Genomic DNA, 26,803 nt, shown 5'->3' on the forward strand with positions numbered 1-26,803 from the left:
ACTGTTTGGTTTAAAAATGGAGAAGTCACTAGAGATATCAACAAGAGAAATTTTAGGTGAGGCAGAGTATAACAGTTTGAGGGATGAAATCATTAGGGATGGGGGAAGATATCACTTAACTATTTCATGAACAGATGAGGCAAGATCACTTTGGATGGAAGGGATGTTGTGTGCAAAGGAAAGGGGGTGAGGATATGGCCATGTAGACTGAAGAGGGTAAGGAGATAGGAAGGCTGCACTGATAGGTGAGATTGGAAAGGAAGACTGGGGATAGACTGTAAAAGCGTAAGTTTTGCAAAGGAGTTTGTATATTATCCATAACACGTAGTCAAAAGACGCTTCTAAACCAGAGAATGACAATCAAAATGTCATACTCTTGTGTAAAGAAAATTTCCACCTATCCAAGCTGTACACATTCTGGAGAGGAGTCATGTGCAGTCAAGTGTCTAACATCCAGTTAAGAAATGAAATGGCCTTTAAAAATACATCTTTAAAACAGTAAGAAGGGACTGCAAATGCTTTTAGCTAGAATGTTTCAATTTGTGATTAGATTTTTTTTTTTTTCCTGACAATCATATGTCCTTGAGACACAGGGTGTTTTAAGGAAGTGTCCAAGGGGACGTCACTCCAGACAAGTAGAGCTATCTATGGGAAACTTTGACTTTGGGGGTTCAGTTGACATTTTTCTTTCTCCAACTGACAATACATTTTACTGTTTAGCAAAGACTCATGACGACTATTCCTGGTGAACCTTTCAAGTACCTTGTTGAGAGCTTAGAAACTTGAGAAATTATGTACTGTGAAAGGACTGACTGAATTTACTTCATTTCAATAAATTTTTATTTAGCACATGCTAGTAACTAGCATATTTTCTCCAATATTCAAGTCCTATATTTTCAGTGTGTGAAGAAGTTGAACTGAATGATATTTCCTAAGAGAAATCTACATCCTTCTTAAGTAACATTTTCCAGTGTTTTAATACACTTGAGGTTGCTTAGTCTAAATTATTTCTCTTTCGATTTAATATCATTGCTTCCTGTCCTACTTAGTTGAAACAAAGAGTAACCTGGTCACTTTCACAAGGGTTTTTTGTTTTGTTTTGTTTTTTGTATATTGAAATATTTGCATTAATCTGCAGTCAATTTATGGTCTATAGGCTAAAACCAGTTCCTTGTATTTTCAAAGCTGGAAAGAATCCTGGAATTTACAATATAGAACTGGTTAAGCCTGCAAGCTCTTAAAGAAGTGTGCTATTGGCCTGACAGAAAATTACACAATTCCTTCCTTCTATATAGTACTTTTTTACAATAGGAAAAGCCATTTTGAAAAATGAGTTAAACAAGAAAAAAAGAAAGTACTATCTGAACTAGGGGCTTCCCTGGTGGCTCAGACAGTAAAGAACCCACCTGCAATGCAGGAGACCAGGGTTTGATCCCTGGGTCGGGAAGATCCCCTGGAGGAAGGCATGGCTACCCACTCCAGTACTGTTGTCTGGAGAATCCTATGGGGTCTCAAAGAGGCAGACACAACTGAACAAATAAGCATGGATTATCTGAACTATGTATTTTTTTCTTGGCATTAGCTTTTTTTTTAAAAGAGAGGTATATAAGCTTTGATATTTGAATAATGGGGGTGGGGTAGACAGCATGGAAAACAAACATCAAGGTGTGTAAATTATTTTAGAATCTTTTCTGGCATCACTACTTAATGAACGATTATATGAAGGGGCTCAAGTAACGCATTTAGCAGAGTATGCTCCTTGAGGGTAAGATCTCATAATGATAGAGTAGTTTCTAGGGTAATTTAAGCCACTATATTCAAATAAGGCATTTTGTTTTTGACAAGTGTGGTTGATTTACAATATAGTGTTAACTTCAGATGTATAGCATAGTGATTTGGTATTTTTGCAGATTGTTTTCTATTGTAGGTTATTATAAGATAATGGCTATAAATTCCTTGTGTCCTACAGTATATCCTTGTTGCTTATTTATGTTATATATAATACCTGTATCTTAATCCCAATATCCCTAATTTGTCTCTCCCCCTCTCCCCTCTTCCCCTTGCTAACCACTGGTTTGTTTTCTACATCTGTGAGTCTGTTTCTGTTTTGTATATACACTAATTTGTACTTTTTTTTTTTTTAGATTCCACATACAAGTGATATCATATAGCATTTGTCTTTTCTTGTCTGACTTATTTCACTAAGCATTATATTGTCTGAGTCTATCCTTACTGCTTCACATCCTAGATACTTACCAAGTATTTGTTGGAAAGATGGGTAGATGCTTAGAGAAATTAGAAATAAAGATGCAAAATGCAAACTGATACCTCTTTGTGGTGAAAAGAGAAAAAGGCTTGCCGACTAAATCACTGCCAAAACTTTATAACAGAAAATGACGGTAGCAAATGCCAGAACTTGTATGCTACTTACTTGGCAGTCTCTAAAATATTTTGAAACTCTCATCTTTCCACTTTTTGACTGCAACAGGTAGAATAATTTCTTGTTGTTGTTCAGTCGCTCAGTTGTGTCTGACTCTTTGCTACTTTATGGACTGCGGCAGGACAGCCTTCCCTGTCCTTCACTATTTCCCAGAGTTTGCTCAGACTCCTGTCCATTGAGTCAACGATGCCATTCAACGATCTCATCCTCCGTCACCTCTTCTCCTCCTGCCCTCAATGTTTCCCAGCATTGGGGTCTTTTCTAAGAAGTCTGCTCTTTGTATTAGGTGACCAAAGTACTAGAGCTTCAGCATCAGTCCTTCCAATGAATATTCAGGCTTGATTTCCTTTAGGGTTGACTGTTTTGATTTCCTTGCTGTCCAAGAAACTCTCAAGAGTCTTCTCCAACACCACAGTTCAAAAGCATGTTCTCTGGCACTCAGCCTTCTTTATGGTCCAACTCTACATCCATACATGACTACTGGAAAAACAGCTTTGACTATATAGACCTTTGTCAGCAAAGTGCTGTCTCTGCTTTTTAATATGCTGTCTAGGTTGGTCATAGCTTTTCTTCCAAGGCGCAAGTATCTTTTAATTTAGAATAATAGTCTCCCCAAAATGCCTAGTCCTAATCCCCAGAACCTGTGACTATGTTACTTCCCTGGCAAAGGGGAGTTGTGGTAATAGATGGAATTAAGGTCACTAATAATGGAAATAAGGCCTTAAGAAAAGGAGATTATACAAGTGGGCCCAATGCAATTACAAGGGTTCTCAGAGGTGGAAGAAGACGACATAGGAGTGATGTAGCAATGTGATGCGAGCAACAATCAGCCATTGCTGGTTTTGGAAATGGAAGAGGGCCATGTATGAGCCAAATACAGGCAGCCTCTAAAAGCTGGAAGAAGTAAAAAAAAACAAAACAAAAAAAACCCTGCATTCTACCTTAGGTCTTCTGGATAGGAACACAACCCTGCCAACAGCTTAATTTGAGCCCACCAAGATTCACTTTGGACCAACACAACTGTAAGATAATAATTCTGTGTTGTTTTAAGGCACGAAGCTTTCTGTAATTTGTTGAAGTGTCAACAGGAAACCAATACACAGGTAATAAAAGCTACAATTTGATCATAACAACATTATATTTACTTACTAGACTTCTTTAGCTAATTGTGTGACTCAAAGATTTTTACATATAGTTTTCTACCATTATCTGTGATTACTTTAACAAGATGGTTTTATGTATGTGATTATGTCTCTTACTTTCCTAAAGTATTCTGCTTGTATGAAATCTTTTGAAAAAAATGTTTCTCCCTTTGTGTTAAAGCTTTCACTTATCATAAATCAAAAGAAAAAACTTAAAAAGGATTCACAATGAGACAGGTTTTGGTGGTTACCAGAATGAAGACCATCATGCATGTATTTCTAGCAAATGTCAAGTTCCACACACCCAAATGCTAAAGGATTACATCTTCCATTTCAAAGTCTTTCTTGAAGACTTTGAAAGACATAGTCAAATTTGTCATGGTATTTTCCATGGCTCAATTAAAGACACTGGCTTTAAATAATCTTCATATGTCACTGTTATTGCTTGTAGGGTCTCAATTTCAAACTTCGCCTTGAATGAAGCAATATATTCCATCACAGCTACGTCTGTCTTTAAGACTTAACTAGACAGCAAAGCATTATTATTCAGTTCAGTTGCTCAGTCGTGCCTGACTCTTTGAGACCCCATGAATCACAGCACGCCGGGCCTCTCTGTCCATCACCATCCCCCGGAGTTCACTCAAACTCATGTCCATCGAGTTGGTGATGCCATCCAGCCACCTCATCCTCTGTCGTCCCCTTTTCCTCCTGCCCCCCAACCAGTCCATTCTAAAGGAGATCAGCCCTGGGCGTTCTTTGGAAGGAATGATGCTAAAGCTGAAACTTGGTCATTATGGGAGGCCAAATGAAAGAAGGCAAAATAGTGTCCTTCTGGCTCTACACCAGCATTAGAAAACCAGTGACACCAAGCCCAAAAAGGACAAGGGCGTAAGGCTGTCCCAGGCATGTGTTCTGTTATATCAGCCTCTTAAAAACCACCATTCACAAGTTCAATTACTGTGGCAAACTCTGTGGGTTGGCTTCCCCAGTTCAGTTCAGCTCAGTCGCTCAGTCGTGTCTGACTCTTTGCGAACCCCATGGATTGCAGCATTATTATTAGTCTTGATCTATTCCCCTCAGCCATAAATTATGAATAGCAGTAACCTTTATATTTCCTTACCAATATAGTTTCTATTAGAGGACCCTGCATGAGTAGCTTTATCTTGAGTGTTTCTTTTTACTAGTCTGGTTATAATAATGCCTGGCATTTATAAAAAACCTTTCAACTCAGTGCCTCAAAACGCTTTGTGGAATTTAAATTAATTCTCACATCACCCTTAAAAGATAGGCATTGCTCTTGTTATGTAAATAACTTGACACTGAAGTTAAATGGATAGCCAAGGAAAATTACTTCAAGATAAAGATAGGCACTTTCAATTTTACTTCCCCTCCCCAACACATTCCCTTCACAATTTCACAAACAGTATAATAACTAATTTAGCTTTGTTCTCACTCTTTGGTTATTAAGTACTATAAGAATTCTTAGAGTCAAACCAATTTTATTTCTGTCAATCCATACATACGATGGTGCGATAGGAAGGAGTAAGTTATGATAATGTCTATGCTTGAATTACTTCAGCTGCATCCTTAAACTGAAAACAATTATAGCTAAGGGTTTGGGAACTAATTTACAGATAAGTGTTGGTATTTATATTAAAAACCAACTGCCATCCTGAAGAATGAAGGTGAATTATTATTCTTCATCTGAATAAGAAGTCAAAGCAAGGGCTGATAATTACAAACTCACAATCTGCCAAGATGATAAGATTCATGAAAACCTTCCTAATTTGTCATTCTATATGTATGTAAACTAGAAAGAAGTCCTTTAAAGAATGGAAAAAAAGAAGATAGGACAATAGGAGATTAAGAACTCTTGGTGTTACATATTCACTTGTTCCAAAGAACTTCATGAATTCAGAGAAATATAAGATGGAAGTGGCGAGGAATAAAGGTCAAGGGAGAGAGCTTCAGCAATTTGTTCATGCCCTACTGTGTATTAAGGCAGAGCTAAAACCACAATTTACATCTTCTGGGAGCAGGTTTCAAACTTTTATTTTGTGATATTCAACAACCAATCTGAATGCTGGATCTTTGACCTAAAGACTTTATTTTTGACTCAAAATACATGTAATAAAAACTAGCAGGAGATAAAAGTACTCAGCTTTTTGGTTTAGTGCTAAAGACAATAAAATAGGATGTTCCAAAGAAGCTTTGGGGGGTTCACTGGTGGCTCAGCGGGAAAGAATCCACCTGCCAATACAGGAGACATGGGTTCAGTCCCTGCGTTGGAACTGGAGAAGGCAACTAACTCCAGGATTCTTGCCTGGGAAATCTGAAGGACAGAGAAGCCTGGCAGCCTACAGTCCAATGGGTCGCAAAAGAGTCAGACGCGACTGAGCAACTGAACAATAGGCTTTGGATAGTTCTCAGATACAGTAACTAAAGGAATAGGCTAGGAACGAATGTAAGGATGTTTCAACCTACTTCTTCAGTGTATTACAACTAGGAGATGGGCTGAACATCCTAGAACCTTGCTTTTACAATAGAATCCAAATCATGTATCATTCAGTTATTGCTGTTTAGGCTTATCACTTGGTTAGGGAACCCAGAGTGTTCAAGCAAAACTGATTCACCTTACTGTCTAACTATGCAAAGGAGAAACGAAACTGAAATTTCAGGAGATGGTTCATTTGTTCATTCATCCTTTCAGCAGTAACTGGACATGTACTGTGCATTAGAAACTGTTAGATGCTGCTGCCACTGCTAAGTTGCTTCAGTCATGTCCGACTCTGTGCGACCCCATAGACGGCGGCCCAACAGGCTCCCCTGTCCTTGGGATTCTCCAGGCAAGAACACTGGAGTGGGTTGCCATTTCCTTCTCCAATGCATGAAAGTGAAAAGTGAAAGTGAAGTTGCTCAGTCGTGTCCGACTCTTAGCGACCCCATGGACTGTAGCCTACCAGGCTCCTCTGTCCATGGGATTCTCCAGGCAAGAGTACTGGAGTGAGTTTCCATTGCCTTCTCTGACACAGATGCTATTGCTGAAATAATATGTCCTAGGCCTTACCTTCAATGGGAAATGGAGATATAATATTGCACAGCTCATAAACTACACATGAAATGTTTGTTATATTATCATTTGAAGTTAGACTAAATTTAAAGCAACACTTAATAGTAATCATTAAGAAGCAAACAAAGAAGAAAAATGGAACAAAAAATATTAAATTAGTCTAAAAGAGAAAAAAAGGAGATATAAAGAACATGGAAGACAGAAAAAAAACTTAAGTGACATTTAAACTTAATCATATCCATAATCATATTAAAATACATTTTAAATACTGATTGAAAGGCAGAGATGCTCAGATTGTATAAAAAATAAAGATCCAATCATATGTGGCCTTTAAATACAAAGAAACAAACATATTAAAGGATGTAAAAATATATAATATACTAACATTAGTTAAGAAGAAAGCTTGGATAGCTAAAATAAAGAAGATTTTAACATGAAGTATATTACCAGGTATTACAAGGTATAAATGAAATACAATACAAAGTTATTTCAGAGTGACACAGTGATAATTAATGAAGAGGAAATAAAAATCCTAAGTATTTATGTACATAATATTTATCCTAAATATTTATGCATATAATGTCTTCAAAATACAAGCATCAAAAAAATAATAATAATAAGTCCATAATTATACTCAGGTTAATATCAATCTCTCAATAATTGCTTTTTAGAAAGTAGATCCCAAAATTAGTAAAGATGTAGATATTTAAACAACAACTTGAACTATTGACATTTATAAAATTCTACTGAACAAAAGAATTTTAAAATTCTGAATGTGGAATATTCACAGGACAGACCATATTATAAGCTATAAACTAAGACTCAATAAATTTAAAAAGGATCCAAGTCATATAAAGTATATTCTCTAAGGCCAGTAGACTTCAATTAGATATCAATTAGAAATCCATAACATAGATCCAAAAAGCTCTCACATATGTGGAAACTAACACATTTCAAATAACCCATGGGTCAAAGGAATCAAAATAAAACAGAATATTTTGAAGAGAATGAACATGAGAAAAAATATATTAAAAAATGGTCTGGGCTGCTACTAAACTAGTATTTAGGGAATAGGGGCTTAGAGCACTAAATGGCTAGATTATTCGGTTGGCCAGGAAGTTCATTTGCATCTTAAGATATTACAGAAAAATCAAAAAGGACTTTCTGGTCAATCCAACAGAAAAAAGAATTTTCTTAAATCACTGGATTCAGCTTTAATAAAATGTATCACGAATAAAACTCAAAGTATACAGAAGAAACAATAAAGATTAGAGCCAAAATAGATTAAATAAAAAATAGCAGAAGGAATTTTATCAACTTGAGGAAAGGGATCTACCAAAAACCTACAACGAATGTTATATTTAATGTTCAAAGATTCATTTTTTCCCCTAAGATCAAGAATTAGACTAGGATGTCCACTGTCACCATTTCTATTGTATTAGAGGTTGAAATAAGTACAATAAGACAACCAAAATACATAAATAAAAGCATCTAGATTGCAAAGAAGTAAAATTATCTCTATTAGCAGACAAGAAAATTGTTTATGGAAACACTGTCTACCAAGATACCAGCAGAACTAGTTAGTGAGTTTATCAAGGTTACAGGATGCAAGATCAATATAGAAAAATCAATTACATTTCAACATAATAACAATATCTAAATTGAAAAATTAAAACTAACAAAATAATGTCATTTAAGGTAGCAACAAAAATATGAAATACTCAGTGACAGATCTGGCAAAAGAAATGCAAGAAGATCTGTACACTGAAAACTATTTAAGACATTGTTATGGAGAACAAAATAAGACCTAAATAAATAGAGGGGTATACTGTGTTCCTGGGTCAGAAAACTCAGCTTTGTTAATCAATTACAAATTGATATATAGATTAAATATGATCACAGTAAAAATCACAGTGGATTCATTTTTAGAAATCCCCCAAATGATTCTAAAATTCACAGGGCAAAACAAAGGACCTATAATAGCCAAAACTATGCAGGAGTTGGAAAGAAAAGAAAGAAACAGAGTTGGAGAACTATCCCTACTTAATATAATAGACTTACGATTAAGTCAAGGTAGTCATGGCAGTGTGCTACTGGCACTGAGATAGAAAACTAGATAAACGGAACAGAATACAGAATCCAGAAGTGGACCCAACAAACATGTGGACAACTGATTTTCGACAAGTACTAAGAGAAGAAAGTCTTTACAATAAATGGTACTAGAACAACTTGATACTCCTACACAAAAATGTGAACTCTGATTAGTACTCTAGAAATAAAAACTAAAAAGATCAAAGAGTTAAATCTAAAACTATAAAACTATAAAACTTCTAGAAGAAAGTATAGGAAAATTTTGACCCGGGTTTAAGCAAGGATTTCTTACATATGGCAACAAAAGTACAAGCCATAAAAGGAAAAAAAAAAAAAAAAAGGATTTCATCAAAATTAAGACTATGGCTCTTTGAAACACACTGTTAACAAAATGAAAAGATGAGCTGAATTCTGGGAGAAAATATTTACAAACCATAATTCTGATAAAAGATGCACAAATAACAGATTATTATGGTCTTTCCAAACTTAAGAATAAGAAAACAGGCAATCCAACTAAAAATTGGAAAAATGTCTGAACAGATTCAAAGAATGACAAAGTACATCATTATTACTTAAGTCACTACAAATGACAAGTAATCATGCAAAAAAGATAACATGATTAGTACTAGTTTTTACGGAAGTATAAATTAGAACCATAATATGATACTACATCTATTAGAAATAAGGGTTTGGTATAGTGTATAGGTTGAATACTTATTCCTTCTGGGATCAAGGTTGCTGTTGTTAGCTGTTCAGTCATGTCCAACTCTGCAAGTCCATGGGCTATGGCTCACCAGACTCCTCTGTCCATGGAATTCTCCAGTCAAGAATATTAGAGTGGGTAGCCATTCCCTTCTCCAGAGGATCTTTCTGATTTAGGCAACAACGCCAGATCTCCTGCATTGCAGGCAGATTCTTTACTGTTTGAGCCACTAGGGAAGTCTAACTCATTAGCTAAATGAGAAACTAGATAGGTCACTGGTCAGGGATGCAGAAGCCCTAAGGCAGGTGATTGTTGAAGATATAGGAGTAGAAATTTTGATGCAGAAGAGGGTCTGGACCCTAATTAAATAAAGATATCAAAAGATAGGAGAATGAAAAAAAATGAGATCCAGAGAGATGATACGGGGTGGGAAGTGGGAGGGGGGTTCATGTTTGGGAACTCATGTACACCCGTGGTGGATTCATGTCAATGTATGGCAAAACCAATACAGTATTGTAAAGTAAAATAAAGTAAAAATAAAAATTAAAAAAATATAAAATAAATAGAACCCACACAGTAGAGAAGTGTGCTATTTCAAGGGGACAGAGAGTAGTCCAAAAGCACAGCAGAAAAAATATTAAAGACTGGACTGGACAATAAAATCCACAATCAATTTAAAGGGGTGATTTTAGTTTAATAGTAAGGATGGATGAGTTAGCAAAGGATTAAGGGAAGACTAAGTAGTTAAAAAAAAAGAAGTTAGTGCATTTCACCCACAAAACGTTCACTGAGGAAAACTTATGGAAAGTGATATGAAAGCTAAGGGGAAACCTGAGTAGGTTTGAGGGAGCCTCTATTTTTCTGGGGAAACTGAAATGTCAACTATAATTACCCACATGGACCTACTGTGGAGCATGTCTATTTATAACTTGCTCTTTCAGCACTGAGAAGGAAAGAAAATGCTTTCCCCTCGCTTTACTGTGAAGATGATGGCCAGCTCCTCAGAGAGGGTCTGAGGGAGACTCCCTAAGGAACAAGTGATGCACATTACCAGTCTCCTTTCCAAGTCTGACTCAGGAGGATTAAATCTTCTTTAACACTTTACAGATTGTGATTAATGAGCCAGATGTAAGCTGCAAAGAAAAATATCTAGAAAGACTTTGCACCATATATGCCTGATCTCTGGCCCATCACCTGTCTGTGGTCCCTTTCCTGTCACCAGAATGGCTTCTGCGACATGACATCAAAGTCTTGAGACACATGGCTACAGAAAAGGTACACGACTTGTTGTTTGTGGGATTTCCCAGCAAGAATATTGGAGTGGGTTGCCATTTTATTCTTCAGGGGATCTTCCCAACCCAGGGATCAAACTCACATCTCCTGCATTGCAGGTAGATTCTTCACTGCTGAGCCAACAAGCAAGCCCTGTACCTCTTGTTAGAACTACAAAAATAACAGTTTACTTTGTAAGATGATGTTAGTTAGATATCTCGGAAATGCAAACAAATTTCCATTCCCCTTTGCAGCAGATGATACTAATTTGCTGGCTAAAATAGCTGTCATCTAGTATCAGCTATTTCAATAAAACTGGATATCAAATCTCGCTTTCAAATAGTAAAATATCTATGATTATGATTTCATGAGCAGTTTCTCTAAAGCTGTTTTGATGCATATGTAGATGAATCAAATTGGTATAATGCTGGAAAGTTTAATCCTCAAATATAAACTTTGAGTGAAGGGAAGACCTAAAATGATTTTTAAGATTTTATAATTATTTGTGAAAACTAGGATTGTTAATTAGTCAATAAAACATCTGTAGTCTATTCCTGATCTACTGCTTTGCATGTTGCAATAAGAAGTTCTATGCTGACTGCCTATAAACCCAGGCATGCAGAGGCATGATTTAAACTCTATAGGTCTTAACCAGTTCTATATATGGGGTATAGTTAAATATTCTGAATTTAGCTAAAAATATGTTGAGCTCTTGAACATTTTAACATAAATGAAGAACTCAGAGGGAACTCAGCTTGGAGAGAACTATATAAATGAGAAAAATTAAACAGGATATAATCCAGGAAAACAAGAGGGGCAAAAAAGAAAATTAGCCTGACCAACGAGTTAGAACTCCTGAAACAGTAATTATCCCCCAAGGAAACAGATGTTTGAACATACTGTATTGCTTCTCTCTTAAACAGAAATCACGCATATTCTGATAATTCTTCAGATGGATCTCCTTCAATACATCAGAAAGCCACGTAAGAAACAAGCTGATGAAAAAAGCATATATATAAGCTAATTTGTACCTGCTACATTAAGATGTAACAAGATGTTTTAAAGATAATAGCTCATTTTAGTGGAATAATCAATTGAGCAAAGCTAATTTATCTTAATATTTTAAATGTACCTGAACTTTCCATATAGTATTTACATTTGTAAAACACGCATAATGACTGTCACTATGAATTGTGAGGTTATGACCATCTCTATATCAAGGAATGTTGAATAAAAGCACAAATACTGAAATATCATTTAATCAAATAAGAAAAATGGACATTGTTCTAGCTCCACTGTATCAAAAAGAAAACAGATTCTGATTTATATGCTTCTCTATCCTCAGGGAGGCAGAAGAACTAGTGCTCTCCTGTGTATACCGATGATGGGGTACCGACACCATGAACTCACAGTGTTTGCACACATAATAGGTTCTTTTCCTAACAACTGTCGGAAAGAACGTGTTCATAGCAACACTTCTAAAACTAAAAAGTTGTCTGGGTAGAAACTTCAAAAATCCATTTTGGACTCAAGAACACCATTTGATAAGTTAAACAGTGCCAAAGAAAACAATAATTCATCCTGAAAGACTCTATGGAAATTGCACTGCTCACAAATAGATGCCTTGTGGGATTATTTAGATTTTTACATGGTTATGTTATCTAAGCCTTGTTTTTAAAGTTTGAGGGGACAATAGATTGTGATAAACCGTATATTTTTGGGTGCTTAACTGGTCCACTATTTGCCTGCTTGCACGTACCCATAATAAGAAAAATACCCTGTGCTGCCTCCAGGTAGCACCTGGTGGGAGGCTGGCCACCAATTCGGATGAAAAATCTCCTTATGCCACCTAGTTTCCATAAATAGGTATTCACATCTGTCATCTGCTAACAAAATCTACATGCCAAGCATTTGCCAAAGAACAGAACCTTCAACTGCCTAATCCCTATCTAAATTTCAGGTATCATTTCGCAAAACTATGTGGTACAATAATTTGTGGGGTTTTTTTTGTTTGTTTGTTTTTTTAATGAGTTACTAGTTCTTAACACTGGCTGCACATTAGTATCAGTGATACACTCTGTGCCAATGTTTGTCAACCATATATGCAGGTAACTAGCTCCTGAGAAGTGCTTAAATGCTCCTTTCTGGATTCATCCTAAACCAACTAAAACTGAGAGTCCAGAACTTGAATCTTTTCAAACACTCCCTGAACCATTCCCTGTGTGAACGTAAAGCTGAGATGCACCATCAAAAATGAAAGTAATAAAGGCCACCAGAGAGTATCCTAATATGTTTCAAATCACTGTATAAAATGATAGAAAATGACTAGGCATGAAACGGCTTTAGCTTAAATAATATTCAGTCCTGCTTTACGTCAGGAAATTAAATTGGCCCATACTGACACCATGATTTGTAAAATAGTCACATTTCCTCATCCTATCACAAATAGTATTTAACGATTATTTTAGGAAACAGACGTTGGAGTCAGAAAGCTCAAGTTCAAATCCAGATTCTTGCAATTGCTGAGTGGTCTTAACCTCTGATTATCATTCTTTAACTAAACATGGACCGTTACTCTCTTCTTCAAAGAGGATTAAATGGGATATACGATAGTAAGTAGTCACAGCAACCAGTAAAGCAATATAATGATAGAGAGGGAAAACTAGAAATGACAACAGTAGTTGTATTTCACCGAGCTCAATTTACAGACAAGCGGTCAGAGATCCAGAGAGTAAATGCCTCCCAGATCATACCTAATAAAAAGTCAACCTTATGGCAAAACTGATCTAATAGTGAGTTGTTTGGGTGAGAACTATTATCTGATAGATCTGTGGAAGGAAATCTCCATAATGACTGAATTTATAGATATTTTCAGTGATTTTTACCATTTAGAATATAAATAAGACATTTAACCTTTCTATTGCACTGGCTACTTTTAAATCAGGGCCTCCCAGGTGGCGCTAGTAGGAAAGAGCCTACCTTCCAAGGCATAAGACTTAAGAGACAGAGAGGTTTGATCCCTGGTCACGAAGATCCCCTGGAAGAGGGCACAGCAACCCACCCCAGTATTCTTGCCTGGAGAATCCCACGGGTAGCGGAGCCTGGTGGGCTACTGTCCATAGGATCACAAAGAGTCAGACGTGATTGAAGTGACTTAGCACAATTTTAAATAAAGTAATCAGACATACATCTTTATTGAGATACATTCTAAGGACAAAAAGACCTGCCAAGAAATACTGACCACTACTTTGTATGTTTTTTGTTGGTTGTGGTACTGGTACAGTATTTCTGGAACAAATTTGTAATGTATTATAAAAGAGAAAATATTAAATTTATATTGATGCTGCAGAGAACCTATAAAGTCATGATTTAAAAAAAAATATTTATCTCGTAACCTGTTCATTTGTTTCTTCCATTGTGGTTTGATGATTTTTCTTAATAGTATGGTTGTGTTTCTTTCTTCTTACTTTTTGTGTATCTACTGTGGGTTTTAAATTTGTGAACAACATGAGGTTCACATATTTGCTTGTTTTAAACTAGGAGTCATTTAAGTTTAAACACACTATAAAAGAGCCACATTTTTACGTCCCTCCTCCACATGGTGCTTTGATGTCATATTTTAATTTTCACACTTATCCCTTTACAATTTATTATAGCTATAGTTGCTTTATAATTTTTGCCTTTTAATCTCCATACTGGCTTAATGTAAGTGGTTGAACCTCAGTCCTTAGTATTTATTTGCCTTTCCTAGTGGGATTTTCCTTCTCCTATTGATAGCAGAAAGTGAAGAGGAACTAAAGAGCCTCTTGATGAAAGCGAATGAGGAGAGTGAAAAAGCTGGCTTAAAACTCAACATTCAAAAGACTAAGATCATAACATCCAGGCCCATCACTTCATGGCAAAGGATGGGAAGACAATGGAAACAGTGACAGACTTTACTTTCTTGAGTTTCAAAATCACTGCAGATGGTGACTGCAGCCATGAAATTAAAAGATGCTTGCTCCTTGGAAGAAAAGCTATGACCAACCTAGACAGCATATTACAAAGCAGAGATGCTACTCTGCCAACAAAGGTCCGTCTAGTCAAAGCTATGGCTTTTCCAGGAGTTGTGTATGGATGTGAGAGTTGGACCATAAAGAAAGCTGAGCGCCGAAGAATTGATGCTTTTGAACTGTGGTGTTGGAGAAGACTCTTGAGAATCCCTTGGACTGCAAGGAGATCCAACCAGTCCATTCTAAAGGAAATCAGTCCTGAATATCCGTTGGAAGAACTGATGCTGAAGCTGAAACTCCAACCTTTGGCCATGTGATGTGAAGAACCGACTTATTTGAAAAGACCTTGATGCTGGGAAAGACTGAAGGTGGGAGGAGAAGGGGATGACAGAGGATGAGATGCTTAGATGGCATCACTGACTTTTGGACATGAGTTTGAGCAAGCTCTGGGAGTTGGGTTGATGAATAGGGAAGCCTGGCGTGCTGCAGACCATGGGGTCACAGAGAGTCAGACACAACTGAGTGACTGACTGATAGATTCCTATCTTAAAGACCCTTTCTTTATTTACTTAATTTAAATTTATTTTAATTGGAGGTTAGTTACTTCACAATATTGTATTGGTTTTGCCATACATCAACATGAATCCGCCACGGCTGTACACGTGTTCCCAATCCTGAACCCCCTTCCCACCTCCCTCCCCATACCATCCCTCTGGGTCATCCCAGTGCACCAGCCCCAAGCATCCTGTATCCTGCATTGAACCTAGACTTGCAATTTGTTTCTTATATGATATTATACATGTTTCAATGCCATTCTCCCAAATCATCCCACCCTCTCCCTCACCCTCTCGCTCTCCCACAGAGTCCAAAAGACTGTTCTATACATCTGTGCCTCTTTTGCTATCTCGCATACAGGGTCATCATTACCATCTTTCTAAATTCCGTATATATGTATTAGTATACTGTATTGGTGTTTTTCTTTCTGGCTTACTTCACTCTGTATAATCGGCTCCAGTTTCATCCATCTCATTAGAACTGATTCAAATGTATGCTTTTTAATGGCTGAGTAATACTCCATTGTGTATATGTACCATGGCTTTCTTATCCATTCATCTGCTGATGGACATCTAGGTTGCCTCCACGTCCCGGCTATTATAAACAGTGCTGCGATGAACATTGGGGTACACATGTCTCTTTCAATTCTGGTTTCCTCGGGTGTATGCCCAGCAGTGGGATTGCTGGGTCATAAGGCAGTTCTATTTCCAGTTTTTTTAAGGAATCTCCACACTGGTCTCTTCATAGTGGCCATACTAGTTTGCATTCCCACCAACAGTGTAAGAGGGTTCCCTTTTCTCCACACCCTCTCCAGCATTTATTGCTTGCAGACTTTTGGATCACAGCCATTCTGACTGGTGAGAAATGGTACCTCATTGTGGTTTTGATTTGCATTTCTCTGATAATGAGTGATGTTGAGTATCTTTTAAAGACCCTTTAATATTTATTAGAATAGGTTTAGTACTAATGAACTCTCAGTTTTTGCTTGCCTGAGAAGTTCTTTATCGTTTCTATTCTAAATGATAATCTTGCTGGGAAGATATCCTAGGTTACAGGTTTTTCCCTTTCAGCACTTTGAATATATCACGTCACTCCCTTTCGGCTTGCAAAGCTTCTGTAGAGAAGATAGCCTTGTGGTGCTGCTGCTGCTCCTAAGTCGCTTCAGTCGTGTCCGACCCTGATTCCTGTGTATTTGACTGTTTTGTCTTTCTGCATTTATAATTCTTTATCTTTGTCATTTTAATTATGGCTTAGTGTGGGTCTGTTTGAGGTCATCAAGTTTAAAATATGCTCTGCTTTCAATATCTGGATATTTATTTCCTTCCTCAAGTTTGGAAAGTTTACCACTACAGTTTCCTCAAATAAATCTTCGAACTCCTTTCCTCCTTTCCTTTCTGGGACCTCTATACTGCAAGTATTGGCAGGCTTAATGTTATCCCAGAGATCTCAAACTGTTTTCATTAAAAAAAGAAAAATTTTTTTTTTTTTTTTTGCTGTTCTGACTGGGTGATATCCATTACTCTATCTTCCAGATGACTTATGTGTTTTTCTGTATCACTTAGTGCACTCTTCATACTTTCATGTGTGATTTTTTTTAACTTCAGCTCTTGTATTCATTTCTGATTGTATCTTTTTTCCTATTTTCTAGTTCCCTGTTAACAGTTTCACTGAATGTATCTACCCTTTTCCCTAATTTAGTTAACACTTTTATTACCAGTGCTTTGAATTTTTATCTGCCAAGCTGTTTATTTCATTATTTGTTCAGAGGTTTTCTTTTGCTGTTTCAATGACAGCAATCCTTCCACCTCCTTTTGGTTAATTTTCTCTGCCACTATGAATTTAGGTGAAAGTTACCTATTGTGGTCCTGAAGAAGTATTGTTACGTGGGAGAGTCCCTATGCAGATGTGCCCAATGCCTTTGGTAGGAGAGCTGGATTTGATGTGAACACCAGTCATGTCTTTGCTCAGGGTGTGCCAGCAGCTATGGCCTTGGTAGGGGGTGGGACTGGAGATGGCAGGGTAGAGCCAGGTGTGCGGCCAGTCCTCCCCTCTGCTCAGTGACCCTCGACAGCCTATGGGAAGAGAGGTCTGATCTCAAGTTGCTACGGCAGAATCCCTGAGGGTGAGCCTGAGCTGGCTCTATTCCCTTTAAGGATGGCTTTTCCCCTCTCTCTGTACTGGAAACCCATGCCCCGCAGTGGGCAGTGCTGAAGCAAACGGGACACACAGGGGGCTCTATGCTCCTGTCTGCTTCAGGCAGAGGCCCAAGCTTTCTCTGCTGTGCTGAGTGTGCATCCACAATTGTTTCCCTCACTCTGCTCAGACACAGCCTCGGGTGCAAATCCCTTTGTCGCTCACAGCTAATCACTCCTCCCAGCCTCCGCCACCCTTGCCCCGTGGTGGAACAACACTGCGCGGTGGGGGAACCCACGTGGACTTTCAGAACGTACAGGGTGGTGAGTGGTGGTGGACTGGCTGCCACAGAGATCTAGGCTGCTTAAGTAAATGCTCAACAATGGCCCAGGCCAGAACTTGGTAGCCTCTGCAGTCGTGGCTGCCTCAGGTCCAGTGTCCTGGGAAACCTGGCAGCCTCCAGGACAGACCTCCCTCCACTCTGACGTGGGGGAGAAGCCAGTGCACTCCTGCTGCTCACAAGCTGATTGTAGGGCTCCTACACTTTTTTCCCAGCAGCTCTCCAGCAGCCAAGGGGCATCGTCTGCCCTGTGTAGGCCCCCAGGACTAAGGTGTGTAATCTGCGGCTCTCACTGCACATTCCCTAGGGCAGGGGTCCAACTGTATTCTCGCTTCTTCTCTAAGTTCCTGTGCAGGGTCACAAGGCTCAAGAGGATTGCTTTTCTTCTCTTCATGCTGGATATTTGTATCTTTTCTACAGCCTTGGCTGTGCAGGAGTCTTTCTGCCAGTTTCCAGTTAGTTTTCAGTGAGAACTGTTAGACATGGAGGTTTATTTTTGACGTGTTCAAACATCCACATTCTCTTACTCCTCCATCTTGACTCATCTCCTGTAATGAGCAGTTCTATGTGTTCAGGCAAATGCATACATCCATATACCCAATGTCCAGTGCCACACATAAATACTCCTTCACCTTGAAAGATCCCTGAACACCATTTACAGGCAACCACTTCCCCCTTGGGTCAATCCCTGGTCAGTTCATCTATTGCCTGTTTCTACAGTATTGCCTCTTTTAGAACATGTCATACAATACATTGTAAGTTTAAGTTTGTTGATCTGCGTCCTTGTCAACATTTCTTATTGTCAGTTTCTTATATTACAGCCACTTAATGGTATCACCTTGTGGTATCAATCTATTTTAAGGGCTGATTACTCATCTTTCAAATACCACACTAAATTTTAATTTGAAAACTTCACTCAGCCAAGATCCCCAGATACAGAATTATATCATTTTAGACTACAGACTTCAGATGATGTAAGGCCTTTTTCTTCAGATTAAACTTTTTAAGCTGTTTCTGTGTGGTGGTAGTGATTCAGTTGTTAAGCTGTGTCCAACTCTTGGGACCCCACATGTAAAAGTAGATAAACATATAGAAAACATTACCAACAGCTCTACCATCCAGAGATGACCACCGTTTTCTTCTGATTGTGTGTGAGTGCACATGTTTTAAAAAATTAATTAATTAATAAATATACTTTTGGCTGCACTGGGTCTTCGTTGCTGCATGCAGGCTTATTGCAGCTGCTTCTCTTGCTGCAGAACACGGGCTCTAGAGCATTCAGGCTTCAACAGTTGTGGCGCATGGGCTTAGCTGGCCATGGCATGTGGATTCCTCATGGATCAGAGATAAAACCCATGTCCCCTGGATTGGCAGGCAGACTCTTAAACCACTGGACCACTGGGGAAGTCCCAATTAATGCTACATTTAATACTCAAAGACTGAATGTTTCTTCCCTAAGATCAAGAATAAGACTAGAATGTCCACTTTCACTATATCTATTCACTGTAGTGGAGAATCTTATAGATGCAATTGTTGTTGTGAGTCGCTCAGTCATGTCTGACTCTTTACGACCCCAGGTTCTGCAGCCTGCCAGACTCCTCTGTACATGGGATTCTCCAGGCAAGAACACTACAGTGGATTGCCATTCCCTTCTCCAGAGGATCTTCCCGACCCAGGGATCAAACCCAGGTCTCCTGCATCACAGGCAGATTCTTTACCATCTGAGTCATCAGGGAAGTCCAATAGATGAAACAGTCAAAATAAATACAAGCATCTAGATTGGCAGGTGGATTCTTAACCACTGAACCACCAGGGAAGTCCTGACCCAAAATTTAAAATCTGATCATGTTTGAGGAAAGAAAGCCAAGCGTGAAGGAAGAATCATAGCAAACAAGGTGGGCATGATAGGAGATAAATTTAGAGAGACCTGTTGGAGTGGAGTTCTTCAATGTTGGTTGTCCAATGATGAGGCCTTGTTAAAAGAGACTGTGGCATCCTACCCACCAAATTTCTGATTTAGCAGAGAGAGATTTGGGCCTGAGAATCTGAATTTGCAACCATCTTCCAGGTGTTGCTGATGCTGCTGGTACAGGGTCCCACTTTGAGAACCCTTCCTGGGCATACCCATACTACGATGAAGAGTCTGAGTTTTTTCTTCCAAATAGGTGAGAAGACAATGTAAGCTTTTAAAGACAGAATGATGTGCTTCTGTGTTGAATTTTACATAGATAATAATGGTTGATGTGTGAAAGCTGAATCAGAGGGGACAGGATGACAAATGAGGAAGCAGTAAGTGCTACTACTAGTGAGAAACTGTCTTGAATCAGGGTAGAGAAAATGTTGAAGGGTGAACCAACTCAGTATAAATTTAGGAAAAAGCTGACAGAACTTGTAAATAGACTAGATATTAGAAAAAAGAAGAAAAGAAGGGCAAACTGAGGTCACTGCCTTGACAACAACCTCTATGGAAGACTGGATGGGGTTGCTCATCAAAAGTTCTTATTTCAAAAATATTTAGTGTGTGATATCCATTAATACACTAGAAATACCAAAGTATGCAAGCTAGATATACAAATCCAAAGCTCCAAGGAAGACAATTTAAAAATGGGATGTCATTAACCCATGAACACATTCATAATCATGGAACCTATTGAGGTCATTAGTATAGATCAATGGCTTGCAAGCAGGTCTGCTCCCAGGGGATACTTGGCAATGTCTGGAGACATTTCTTATCGACTTTACTTAAGAGGGGATGAGACTACTGGCATATATTGACTGGAGGTCAGTAATGCTACTGAAATACCATAAAATGCACATGAGTGCTCCCAACAGCAAATAATTATCTTCCTCAGAACATCAATAGTGCTGAGGCTGAGAAACTCTTATACAGATAGAAAAACTGTCTTTTGTGTATGATGCGAACACAGGAGTACAAGGCCTTTCTCAGATATACAAACAACTGGAAAATATACCATTCGTGCACATTATTTAGAAGTTGCATTAGTTCAGTTCAGTCACTCGTTCAATCATGTCCGACTCTTTGTGACCCCATGGACTGCAGCACGCCAGGCCTCCCAGTCCATTACCATCTCCCAGAGCCTACTCAAACTCATGTCCATTGAGTCAGTGATGCCGTCCAACCATCTCATCCTCTGTCATCCCCTTCTCCTCCTGCCCTCAATCTTTCGCAGCAACAGTGTCTTTTCAAATGAGTCAGTTCTTCACATCAGGTGGTCACATGATTGGAGTTTCAGCTTCAGCGTCTGTTCTTCCAATGAAAATTCAGGACTGATTTCTTTAGGACTGACTGGTTGGATCTCCTGGCAGTCAAAGGGATTCTTGAGAGACTTCCTGAATACCACAGTTCAAAAGCATCAATTCTTCAGCGCTCTGCTTTCTTTACAGTCCAACTCTCACATCCATAAATGACTACAGGAAAAACCATAGCTTTGGCTAGACAGACTTTTGTTGACAAAGTAATCTCTCTGCTTTTTAATATGCTGTCTAGGTTGGTCACAGGTTTTCTTCCAAGGAGCAAGTGTCTTTTAATTTCATGGCTGCAGTCACTATCTGCAGTGATTTTGGAGCCCCCCCAAAATAAAGTCTCTCACTGTTTCCATTGTTTCCCCATCTATTTGCCATGAAGTAATGGGCCCAGAAGCAATGATCTTAGTTTTCTTTTCTTTTTTTTTTTGGTTTTCAAATGATCCTTTATTTTTCTTTTTCCTTTGCAGTTCTTAACTAGCAGGGCACTCCACTGCGCCACTGTTGATATCATCTATGATGTCATGAGGGTGGCGGCCATCAACATTGCAGCCCACAGACTGGGCAGTCCCCAGGATCCCTTTAATGGTTCCAGAAAGCTCTCTAGCTAGAGACCGATGCCGCATCTGCCGGGCAATGCTGACGATCTCATCAAAAGTGATGTTTCCACTGTGCTTAATGTTTTTCTGCTTCTTTCTGTCCCTTGGTGGTTCCTTGAGGGCTTTGATGATCAGGGCAGAAGCAGAAGGTACCACCTCAATCTGGGCTTGTCTGTTCTGAATGGTCAGTTTCACTGTAATCCTCAGACCCTTCCAATCACCAGTTGCCTTGGCAATGTCATCACCGACCTTTTTTGGAGACAGACCCAGAGGGCCGATCTTGGGGGCCAGGGCAGACGTGGCACCGACTTCCCCACTGGTACACCTCAAGTACACGACTTTGATCTCGTTGGGGTCGAACTTAGGTGGCATGGTGGAGGCGGCTGGTGTCGGATGAACCTGGATTCGGGACGACCAAAGAAAGTTGCACCTTTGTCTCCTCCGAGCCGAAAGCCGAAAGCTGATCTTAGTTTTCTGAATGTTGAGTTTTAAGCCAGCATTTTCACTCTCCTCTTTCACTTTCATCAAGAGGCCCTTTAGTTCCCGCTCACTTTCTGCCATAAGGGTGGTGTCCCATGCATATCTGAGGTTATTGATATTTCTCCAGGCAATCTTGATTCCAGCTTGTCCTTCATCCAGCTCAGCATTTCATATAATGTTCTCTGCATATAAGTTAAATAAGAAGGGTAACAATATACAGCCTTGGGGTACTCCTTTCCTGATTGGGAACCAGGCTGTTGTTACATGTCTAGTTCTAACTGTTGCTTCTTGACCTGCATAGATTTCTCAGGAGGCAGGTCAGATGGTCTAGTATTCCCATCTCTTTAAAAATTTTCCACAGTTTGTTGTGACCACACAGTCAAAGCCTTTGGCTTAGTCAATAAATCAGAAGCAGATGTTTTTCTCGAACTCTCTTGCTTTTTCGATGATCCAACAGAGGTTGGCAATTTAATCTCCGGTTCCTTTGCCTTTTTAAAATCCAGGTTAACATCTGGAAGTTCACAGTTCACATACTGTTGAAGGCTGGCTTGGAGAATTTTTTTTTACATACTTTTTAAAATTTAATTAATTAATTTATTTTACTTTACATTACTGTATTGGTTTTGCCATACATTGACTTGAATCCGCCACGAGTATACATGTGTTCCCCATCCTGAACCCCCCACTCACCTCCCTCCCCATCCCATCCCTCTGGGTCATCCCAGTGCACCAGCCCCAAGCATCCTGTATCATGCATCAAACTTGGACTGGCAATTTGTTTCACATATGATATTTTACGTGTTTCAATGCCCTTCTCCCATATCATCCCACCCTCACCCTCTCCCACAGAGTCCAAAAGACTGTTCTATACATCTGTGTCTCTTTTGCTGTCTCACATACAGGGTTATCATTACCTTCTTTCTAAATTCCATATATATGCGTTAGTATGCTCTATTGGTGTTTTTCTTTCTGGCTTACTTCACTCTGTATAATCGGCTCCAGTTTCATCCATCTCATTAGAACTGATTCAAATGTATTCTTTTTAATGGCCGAGTAATACTCCATTGTGTATATGTACCATGGCTTTCTTATCCATTCATCTGCTGATGGACATCTAGGTTGCCTCCATGTCCTGGCTATTATAAACAGTGCTGCGATGAACATTGGGGTACATGTGTCTCTTTCAATTCTGGTTTCCTCGGTGTGTATGCCCAGCACTGGGATTGCTGGGTCATAAGGCAGTTCTATTTCCAGTTTTTTAAGGCATTCAAAAGCAGAGACATTACTTTGCCGACTAAGGTCCATCTAGTCAAGGCTATGGTTTTTCCTGTGGTCATGTATGGATGTGAGAGTTGGACTGTGAAGAAGGCTGAGCACCGAAGAATTGATGAGTTTGAACTGTGGTGTTGGAGAAGACTCTTGAGGGTCCCTTGGACTGCAAGGAGATCCAACCAGTCCATTCTGAAGGAGATCAGCCCTGGGATTTCTTTGGAAGGAATGATGCTAAAGCTGAAACTCCAGTACTTTGGCCACTTCATGCCAAGAGTTGACTCATTGGAAAAGACTCTGATGCTGGGAGAGATTGGGGGCAGGAGGAGAAGGGGACAACCCAGGATGAGATGGCTGGATGGCATCACGGACTTGATGGATGTGAGTCTGAGTGAACTCTGGGAGATGGTGATGGACAGGGAGGCCTGGCGTGCTGCGACTCATGGGGTCGCAAAGAATAGGACACGACTGAGCAACTGAACTGAACTGAAGGAATCTCCACACTCGTCTCTATAGTGGCTGTACTAGTTTGCATTCCCACCAACAGTGTAAGAGGGTTCCCTTTTCTCCACACCCTCTCCAGCATTTATTGCTTGTAGACTTTTGGATCACAGCCATTCTGACTGGTGTGAAATGGTACCTCATTGTGGTTTTGATTTTCATTTCTCTGATTATGAGTGATGTTAAGCATCTTTTCATGCGTTTGTTTGGCTTGGAGAATTTTGAGCATTACTTTGCTAGTGTGTGAGATGAGTGCAATTGTGTGGTAGTTTGAACATTCTTTGGCATTGCCTTTCTTTGGGATATGTATATGCAATTTATATATATATATATATATGGAGAGCTGAAGAATAAATTAACTATACCTCAAGTTACATTATAGCATTAGACTTAAACGGCTGCTGCTATTAGACAATGAAAAACACAGTAAGGGAATAAGGTAAAATGAATGCAACCATAATTTAAATGAAAAATTTGGACTCACAAATCCATCATACTATATGGAAACTCCAGGGGTCTTCTCTCAGATTATGCCACCTGTACACCTTTGTTGCATGAATAAATGCACAAATATACAAGCACACGAATAAATGAACATTATGGTTTAGCTCTCTTAGGTAATTAAGAAATAGTAGCAACAGGGAAACAGAAGAGGAAATATAGAATGTAAGTGCAGACTCACAATTTCTGGACTGTGGGTAGAGATTCACAAAATCTCTAGAAATGAAAAGAAACTTCAAAGGTGCAGACAGACAAGGAGGAAGATTTGAAATCAATAGCAATCCTAACTTTAAGGGGAAAAAATCCAGTATACACACTAATCCTAGTGTCCTCCAACATGGAGCATCACAGCAGCAATCCATCATCACGAGAAATCCCTAAGAGAGATTTCTCGAGCTATTATCCTCTGGATAATATTTTCTCGAGGTATTATCATCTGGAAAATACCTATGAAAGCAGCTCTCAGGTCTGAGTGAAATAGAGCCACACTACAGAACATAACTTTATAGACAACTCATTGGAACACATCTACTTCAGAAACAAAAGTGCAGAAAATCTTTCCCACAGAGAGGCGCTGAGAGCACAACATGTTAACGTGAGTGCTTTTACAGTCAGAAGATGCTGAGTATAGGTGAAAGAGCCAGGAATCAGAGGCGGCTGTGAAGATCCCCCGGAGCGGGAAATGACAATCTACTCCAGTACCTTTGCCTGGAAAATTGCATGGACAGAGAAGTCTGACAGGCTACAATCCATAAGGTCGCAAAGAGTCAGACACGACTAAGGTGACTCAGCACTCATATTCTAGGTATGAGGAGGTGGCCATGGTGGTGGGGGGGAAATAATTCTGTGTTAAAAGGTGCATGACAAAAATCTTCGCACAGAGAAAAATAGGTATAAGAGAGAAATGCACTTGAGATAGAGACATTCTGTAATCAGTCTAATCACAATATAAGGAACAGATGACTTCAAAGATAAAGAGGATGCTTTTAGTCCATGGACAGAAACGTTTAAATCAGGGTCACCTTTCACCAAGAAGGATGAGTCGGTCCACACCACTCCGTTGCTGGCCAGTGAAGTACGTGTGACGGGAATGGCTCAGTCAGTGACTATGACATTATGTGTTCCCCTTACACACCCAAGACCTATCACAACACAGTCTAATCACAGCAATTATGTTTAGTAAATCTGAGATATAAGCTGGGCTCATAGGAAATTACAAGTAAATTACTAATGTAGTTCACACACTGCATGCTAAATCTATACTATACTTCAAGTCTAAATCAAGAGAAGTTAGAATCGTGCTGCCTGGGGCACATGGCGCTGACTGTAACTCACCCTTCCCAGTTCTTTATCTTCAAGAGCCAGGACACCAGTGCTTTCTGTGAAGAGTTTTACTTTGACCACAGGCCGCGGATGAGTAGTGGTAAAGTCTCCTTGTGTTCCCCACCTGCAATGAAGTAGCAAAGAGTCTCTTTAAAATGCAGCATTAAGTTTTGTCTGCCATATAGATGTGTCTCCTTAGAAGGCACATCAAGCAGTACAGAATCTTTCGTGGCTCAGTGAGATTTTTATCCTCCCTTTTGATTCTGACAGATGGCAGTCAAGAAAGAAAATAACAATAAGCTTTACAGCTTGTAATAATTATTCAGCTGGTCAAAAAAATAGCACATTAGACTATAAAACATAAGAATCTAGGTGAAAGTAAGCATTAAAAATATATATGTAACTGAGTCACTATTGTACACCTGAAACAGAACATTATAAATCAACTATACTTCCATAAAAAAGCAAAGCATTGTATATATAGCTATTGGTACCTATTTTATTAACTTAAATATAAATTACAATACCATTTTTATGGATGGCTAGGGAACATTTCTAGGGGTCTGAGTGAGTATAAGAGGCAGTGTCTCAGAAACCATTTTTTCATGCTGAAAATTTCACCCCAGCTCCTTTTGTAAAGTCTTTACTAGGCATTTTATTTATATTTTTTAAAGTGGAGGCAATTATCTTGTCATTTACTTTATACGCTTTTTTAAAGCTCATGTCAAAAGGAAAGATATAAGCATTATAAAATATAGGAGTGTTTTGCCATTGATTTCCTAGCACACTCTCCAAAGAATAGAGTAAATTTGTCTATGACTTTTCAAATCATAACAAAATTAACATGTTTTCTTGGTTTATCTTTTAATTAACAGCATCTCATCATTACCACATACCAACTCATTCTAGTCTATTTACAAACTTAACTGGCATACATTTGATATTAAAAAAAAATCTTATAAATGTTTCTCGTAGTTCTGAGAGATGAGAGATGAGATTTAGCACAGCATGAAGAAAATGCCATTGGGTAAAGTAAGAGGAAGAAAGACGTCAGAGACGAAAGAAAGAGAAATTCAATGAAATGAAGATTCCTATTAAAAATAAATCACTAAATAAAAACACCAATCT

The 26,803-nt window shown here is 38.8% G+C and overlaps 2 protein-coding genes across 7 annotated transcripts in view; both read right to left on the minus strand.

Annotated features, from left to right (window-relative positions):
• CADPS2 (calcium dependent secretion activator 2) overlaps positions 1–26,803 on the minus strand; it is a 567,905-nt gene that overhangs the window by 253,601 nt on the left and 287,501 nt on the right. For all 6 annotated transcript variants that reach the window (XM_069588282.1, XM_069588281.1, XM_069588283.1 and 3 more), the window contains exon 7: positions 25,688–25,799. In XM_069588282.1, the coding sequence (XP_069444383.1) occupies positions 25,688–25,799 (112 nt within the window). The remainder of the gene's footprint in view (positions 1–25,687; positions 25,800–26,803) is intronic.
• On the minus strand, positions 21,422–23,625 carry LOC138439723 (large ribosomal subunit protein uL11-like). Its single transcript, XM_069588823.1, has one exon. The coding sequence runs from the start codon at positions 22,160–22,162 to the stop codon at positions 21,476–21,478; it is 687 nt and encodes a 228-aa protein (XP_069444924.1). The 5' UTR covers positions 22,163–23,625; the 3' UTR covers positions 21,422–21,475.

Source organism: Ovis canadensis, chromosome 4 (genome assembly GCF_042477335.2).
Source record: "Ovis canadensis isolate MfBH-ARS-UI-01 breed Bighorn chromosome 4, ARS-UI_OviCan_v2, whole genome shotgun sequence".
Classification (NCBI taxonomy): domain Eukaryota; kingdom Metazoa; phylum Chordata; class Mammalia; order Artiodactyla; family Bovidae; genus Ovis; species Ovis canadensis.

Bases quoted from the DNA above. Each gene is read 5' to 3' on its own strand.
- LOC138439723 (XM_069588823.1), bottom strand. From the start codon at position 22,162: ATGGCAGAAAGTGAGCGGGAACTAAAGGGCCTCTTGATGAAAGTGAAA.